Source organism: Solanum pennellii, chromosome 5, assembly GCF_001406875.1.
Source record: "Solanum pennellii chromosome 5, SPENNV200".
Lineage (NCBI taxonomy): Eukaryota > Viridiplantae > Streptophyta > Magnoliopsida > Solanales > Solanaceae > Solanum > Solanum pennellii.
In genome coordinates this window covers 59,446,154-59,453,501 of record NC_028641.1, presented here as the reverse complement: position 1 = coordinate 59,453,501, position 7,348 = coordinate 59,446,154, and the positions used below count along the sequence as shown (strand labels likewise).

At 36.6% G+C, this 7,348-nt stretch overlaps 1 protein-coding gene across 1 annotated transcript in view; it reads right to left on the bottom strand.

Moving 5' to 3' along the window:
• Positions 1 to 1,369: 1,369 nt before the first annotated feature.
• Positions 1,370 to 7,348, bottom strand: part of LOC107020743 (YTH domain-containing protein ECT3-like) — a 10,879-nt gene continuing 4,900 nt past the window's right edge. Inside the window, exons 4-8 of the mRNA XM_015221223.2 lie at positions 6,707 to 6,783; positions 6,116 to 6,616; positions 4,473 to 4,997; positions 3,968 to 4,180; positions 1,370 to 2,314 (exon numbers count right to left, since the gene is read on the bottom strand). Coding sequence (XP_015076709.1) covers positions 2,084 to 2,314; positions 3,968 to 4,180; positions 4,473 to 4,997; positions 6,116 to 6,616; positions 6,707 to 6,783 — 1,547 coding nt within the window. The 3' untranslated portion in view covers positions 1,370 to 2,083. The remainder of the gene's footprint in view (positions 2,315 to 3,967; positions 4,181 to 4,472; positions 4,998 to 6,115; positions 6,617 to 6,706; positions 6,784 to 7,348) is intronic.

Sequence of the window (7,348 nt, the reverse complement as noted above, 5' to 3'; positions counted from 1 at the left end):
AGTATCTGGCCATTACCCGTCCTGACATCCAGTTTGCTGTCAACCGAGTTGCTCAGCGCATGCATCAACCAAGTGAACATGATTACCATTGTCTAAAACGCATTCTCAGGTACATTTTTGGCACTCTTGGTCGTGGTTTACTCATTCGACCCGGGGACTTGGAGCTTCGGGGTTTCTCAGATTCAGATTGGGCGAATGATAAAAATGACAGAAAATCTACATCGGGGTTTCTCGTTTTTTTGGGGCCGAACCTGATCTCCTGGTGTACAAAAAAACAACCCAAGGTCTCTCGGTCCTCGACTGAAGCTGAATACCGCGCCCTTGCTCTTCTTGCTGCTGAGACCATGTGGGTCACATATATTCTTCGCGAACTCCGCGCCACTCACACTGTTCCTGCTCTCTATTGTGACAACAAATCAACCATCTGTGTGGCCAAGAATTCCGTCCTACACACCAGAATGAAGCATGTTGATACCGATTGTCTCTTTGTTCGCGATGAAGTTCAGGCCGGCACCATGACTGTGCAGTATGTACCCACTGAAGAACAACCGGCTGATATTCTCACCAAGCCTCTCCCGAGCCGACAGCACGATTACCTCAGTTCCAAGCTTCCGTTCGCTTCCGCTCAGCTCAGCTTGAGGGGGGATAATAACAGATAGTATTAAATAATAGTATTAAATAATATTAGTATTTACTGTGTACTAATCCTAGTCTTATTAGGATTAGTACTCCTTAATCCTAGTCCTATTAGGATTAGTACTCCTTCCTATATCTCCTATATATATCTCCCATGTATTCCCTTATTAGGTTAACACTTTAATAAAATCAATATTCCTTCACTAACATCGACCATACACCCACAAAGTTGTTCCTTTTTTGTGATAACTGTTAACAGGTATGACCGCTGTGCAGGCAGCTTTCAATCCCCACTGATTCAAAGATTCTCGACATCATGAAGAAGCATCACTTGAGGGTATAATTATTGAAATCAATTCATATATATTGTACGACTGCAATTTGTTTTTAATTATTGGGGAGCACGACTGACATTTTGATTGTAGATGGGTGGGACATACTTGTATGATCAGCAGGTCTATGAGATTCATTTCTCCATAAGTTCCTTAAACTATTCTAGTTGGTCCAACTTGCCATGGGGCTTTATTGTTCATTTGAAGTTTGAGTTTACAGTCCACCAAATAAAGCCATCCAACAATCGTATGCTAAGTAAGAGAGTTTTTATTTAGAATAGCGCAAATCCCTTCAGGCAACGATTATGTTGACCCAGAAAGGAAAAACAAAAGAAGCTATACCACATTTAAAAGATATGGGTAACGAATCTAATGCAACAGAGAAAACAATGATACCGGACTCCATAATGCAACAGACAAACATTGATACCTGACTCCATAAAAATAATCTGACTATCAAAGCCAGACATTATTTGAGTTGATCATGAAATACAGGCTCAATATAGAACTTGTTTGATTTCTGTAAACATGTTGCAGCATCCTGCCAATTATCACCCATTTTGGCAATTCTACAACAATAACAAAGCAGCCCTGGGTACCGCCTGAAACTAACAAGAGCTAGAGTACAATAGGACACGAGGCTGGAGAGATGCACAAATTTCCAAATGTCGGATGGCTTCTTGTATTGCTCGCCATCACCTACTTTATAGAAACAACGAAGTGATAATGGGAAAACAGTTAAGCACTAACATTACTGGCTGCTCTCTCCTTGCCCAGGAACCGCAAATAACAACTAATTGAACAAATGACAAATGAAGGAAAGAGAAAGAGAGTTTTCTGATCCGAAGGTGATGAAAAGGCCACCTCCCAAAACGCTGTTAGGCGTTAGCAATCTCCTTATCTATATGAGCCAGTTGGTTGCCCAACCAAGTAAACATTGAATAACTGCAGAAAATCCTGCTTCTGGAATCTGCTAGCGCACTACAAACTCTATCCAAGGCAACTTCTTAACTATATGAGCCAGCTGGTTGCCCAACCAAATAAACATTGAATGACTGCAATAAACCTGCCTCTGGGATCTGCTACTGGCTTAATGTAGTGCACTACAAACTCTATCAAGGCAACTTCTTGTTGCCTTCCAAGTTAAGTGTGCCAGCAAGACTATCGGCTAGTTGACTTATTGTGTCAGCTGCAGCACTACCAGGTGGAAGAGGACGCTGCTTACTCTTCTTTTCAAGCAAGGACTTCTCCCTCTCATCATAATAGGTGAAATCATCCAAGAGAGAGGTCTCCGCTTCATAGTTCATGAAAATTTTCAACATTTCTAATCCCTCAGGCAATTTAACCTGAAACGATCAGAATGACGAAACAATGTGAAGCAACTGCTAACAAGCTATAAGACACATAAGCCGAGCAAGAGTAAAGATTGCTAATTGGCAAGATCTTGAATATTAGCATACAGAAAAGAGGAGAGAAATTTCTAGCAGTCATCATTCAATAAATGTAAACTATCCTGAAATAATTTGTGATGATAAAGGCAAAAGATCTGGACTAGCTACACTCAAGATAAGCATTATGTATAGAACTTGCAGCTCAAATAGGTGATACACATTGAGAGTTGGGTGATAGTCTTAGGGCATCTCCAACCCAATTATCTATTTTACCCTCCAAATATAGAGTTCTCTATTTTTCAGACAACCAACTCCAACTCAATTCTCTATTTTACTCTCTAAACAGGAATCTTTTTTCTCTTCAATATTATATTATTATTTCTGTTTCATTCTTATTTTCTTATTTCATAATATAAATCCTTTATTTCTTTTTTCCCAAATAATTACCTTATATAATGTTTAACGTGATATAAAATTATATTTTTATATTAAATTTTTAAATAACATAAATTGCAAGAAAATATTAATATATAAATTAGGGGGGGCAAATTCAAATAAAAGTGACATACAATTACATAAGCACTCAATTTTCAAAATCATTACGTTGCTCCCATAAATGCTCTATGATGCATTACGGAGATAAAAATGAGCATTTTTGTCCTTAATTTTTTTATGCCTGGCTAAAAATTGTTCAAACCGGAGATTTTCATCTACCACCACTTCTATAGTTGGAGTTGGAGCCTCTACGACATCTCGAATTGGTGCATTCAGAAACTATTAGTTATCCAAATGTTCTTGATTACATGCAACGAGAAGAACAACGAATACTCGAAAAAAGAAATCAACAATCACAACCACAATCGCAAGAATTTTCGAAATCATATCCTAATTTTTTTCCGAATAGTGCTAGATTTGGAAACGACCAACCGGATTACAAAATTATTATTGAGATCAATTAATTATTATATTATGTATTGTATTTTATCTTGTCTTTAAATTATTATGTTATGTGTTGTATTGTTGTCTTATATTTAAATTGTTATGTTATGTATTGTATTGTTGTCTTGTATATAAATTATCATATCATGTATTATATTATTAAATTAATTTTTTCATCTTTGCCATTTTAATTTTTTGTATTCATTAAAATGAAAATTAATAATAAAATAAAATTTTATTATTGATGAAAATTAGAAAAAAAAATTAAAATACTATTAATTTGAAATTAAAGTAGCATATATTAAAAAACATTTTTTAAAATATTATATTACATTTAAAAAGAATTATGAATATTAGATATTTAATTAATGAAATTATATATAAAATAATATGTTAATTAAAAAGTAATAGAAATAATAATATAATAATGAAAAAGTGAAATAGAGAGTGTGAATAGTAGTTCTCCAAATTTGGAGAACTACTATTCACCTCTCTATAAATGGAGAATAGAGGGTGATTTAGAGGTGGGTTGGAGGGCCCATTCTCTATTTTACTCTCCAAATATAGAGAATGGAGAGTAAAATATAGGTGGGTTGGAGATGGTCTTAGACATTAGATAAGAAAGAACATCAGTAGAAGATCACAAGGAGTACAGTAGAAGACATGTACCTCTTGGGAATCCCGGCTGTGAGTCACTGGCTTGTTGTCATTATGTTCCAGAAGTATGTGACGAAACTGACTGTTAGGAACATCCTTAATGACATGCCATTTAACAGGAAATTTCCCACTCCATCGGTCCTGCTGCCAGTACTCCGCGTTGTTCTCAAAATCAATAGGTCCAACCATCTCAGCAACCCCACAAAATTGTCCACTAGCATTGACCTAGAATTGTATCCAAAAAATAAAAGCTGAAAAGTTGAGCATGTCTATCATATAAAAGTGTATCAATATTTTTTAGCAGACATTGGTGTTTACAAATTTTCCAACGATAATGACACCCAGGCTATGCAATAGAAAAATCAGAAGTAAAAAAAGAAAAAAAAAACTGAAAGACATTATATTTGGGTGTCCTCCAAGAATAATGACAAATGTTGTCAACTTATATGAACCATTTCCCAGGAGAGTACTGCATTCTTTAAACTAACAAGGCAATATAAGTATTGAAGGAACATACCGAAAAAAAGAGAAAAACCGGACAATTGGCATTCATCTCTTTTGCTTCAGCATAAGCAGCATCAAGCTTTCTATTTCCCTGAGGAGTGCTAGCCCAGACGCTATACTTGATACTTTTGTGAACATTATCTTCACTGAAAGACTTGATGACAAAGAATTTAGCATGCTCATAATCAGTGACAAATTCAGGCCGATTGTACTGGCCAGGCTGCAAAATAGAAGTTAACTCAACTTCTGTACAAATAACAGAAGACGAGCTATCCTCAATGGAAGCCTTGCTCTTTGGCTTTAATGCCCTTGGTCCTCGGTTTCGTTCACTTGCCATACCAAGTGATTCAGTGGAAATGTTGACAGAATGCCGATCCCTTTCACGTCTTCCACCTCTGTCTGGAGTCAGCCAATTTCTGTGACCAGGTTCCCACAAAGAACTGGACCCACTACCATAGTTCGCACTAGGATAAAGACTGTGTTGGGAGTACTTCCTGGATAAGGAGCCCGGTGTAAATCCAAGACCTTGATGTGAAGCCTAGTTAAGATCAGATAGGTAGGTAAGTCATTCATAACAGCAGGAGCTACTGACGATAAACAACTCAAAGAGACACAAAAGGCAGGTCCTAAGATAACCCTGTAGATAATTTTTTATTTCAGATGACAAAAGCCAGTAGCTTTTCTGGGATGGTGCATCCCAGTAATGAAGTCGGGAGAAATAATATATCATCAACTAAATCTCATTTTCAAGGTAGTGAATCGAGTGCCTAATGACCATCATTAAGATTTTGCAGTTATAATATGCACTCATGTTCATTATTCTGTTGAGTAAGAGTAAGAAGGTACATACGAACATATGGCTATCATTTCAAACCCAATCTTTGTGGTTAACATTAGTAAAGTAGAATCATTTAAAGGTGGGAGCAAATAGAATTGCTACAAATAGAATTGCCATACATACCCCTTAATCCTAATGCTATCTTATCAGACACTACCAAACAGGATACTGCTGAGACACATAAGACAATATTGTATTTAATACTACAAATGGTGGAAACATTCAAAAAGCATTCGGACTGGACTTATGCCAATATCCAATACTAAAGCTACTGAAAACAAAGGCTTTGAATTTTGTGAATAAAAACTTTAAACTAGCTACTTAATGACTTAGCAAAACACCTATGAAGCCTTAGTGATTGTGGCACGAATAATTCGTCAAGATGAGTCCAGGCTACATTGCTAAAACATATTGTAGTTGTTTCTGTTAGCATGAAGTAAGGTGAAAAGTTAAAGATGGAATGAAATATGTAAAGCCAGATAAGTCATAATTGATAAGAGTTTTAAATGCTATCTTTAATGCCTGAAGTGGTGCTTACCCTTTAAATTTTTCGGATAAGTTAAAACTTCTCCACTAATGAACAAGCTTAAATCGAAATAAGTACAACATAAATCTCTTACTAGGCTATGCGCTAAAAACTGGGTTGGCTAGTTAGTAGGGTAGTATAACTTTTGGTGCATGCAGTAGCATTTAATCATATTATGAAAATGATATTTGAGTTGATAAAACACTTATCATTAGAATAAGTAACAGATATTTCCCAATTCATTGCCTCTCTTCCACTCAATTTACCAGTGAAAAGAAAAAAGATAACAAACCTGCATGGCATTTTGCTCATACGATCCAAGTATACCAACTGGTGGTGGATATAGTCTCGCAGATGTCATTTGAGAGATGTATCTTCCAGAGTCCACGGGGTTTGCTAGATTAGGTAAAGATTGACCAGATCCAACTTCACCTTGGTAATTGTAGAAACCCATATTGCTGCTTCCTGAAAGCTCACCTCCACCAAACGGTCCAACAGGTATGTAGTAACCTGATCCTGGCCCAAAATGTGTGCCATCAATTTCATGGCCAGTGCTTCCTGGTGCCACCAGATCAGGCTGTGAAGCTGGAAGACCTGATGTAACATGGGGCAAGCCAGGGGAAACAGGTGGTGCGTAGTAAGGTGGAGAAACTGGAATCTGGTGCGAGTATAGCTGACCATCTATCATAAAAGGAGAAAGAGGACTAGCAATGGGGGAGAACTGTCCAAATGCCATCTGTGGATCAAAGCCATAACCAGGAGGGAAAAATAGTGGATTTTCATTGAACATTCCCTGCAAATGGTCAAGGAGAAATTAATATTCGATAACCCACTGTATGGAATATAAATGCTACCACACAAAAAAACTGGAATCAAAACTTACTGGTGGAGCGACATGCAAGTTGTTCACGTTCCCATCATTAGATTGTTCAACCCAACTTCCAGTGCCATTGTCGTAACCTGAGCAAATAAAGGTTACAGATGGTGAATTCATTGGCAAAAGTACCTTCTAGTGAGTAAATCTTAGTCTTTCACTTCACGAATCACAATCAATGTCGACCATTATTTAAAACTTCAAGTACTGTAGATTTTTGTGTACTGCCCCCATAAAACCAATAGGAGGGGGGACGGCATTTAACAAACGAAATCCTAGAATTAAGGTTAAGAAGTACAAAAAAGATGGTGAATCCATTGGCAGAGGTACAATCTAGTGAGTATTGTAGAACTTTTATTTCCATTGCCTTCACAATCAAATAAAGCTCAAAACTAGGGATCTGGTAAAGAAAGAGATGGCCAGACGTAGTAACATCAAGAAAATGCAACCAAGAAAAGAGTTTACATTACATTTATCCAATCACTTTGAATTGAGATTTTAGATAGAGATAGAGATAGAGATAGATAGATATAGATAGAGAGATAGAGATAGAGATATAGATAGATAGATAGATAGATAGATAGATTGAGATATATATAGATATATATATATATATATAGAGAGAGAGAGAGATAGAGATATAGGGAGGGA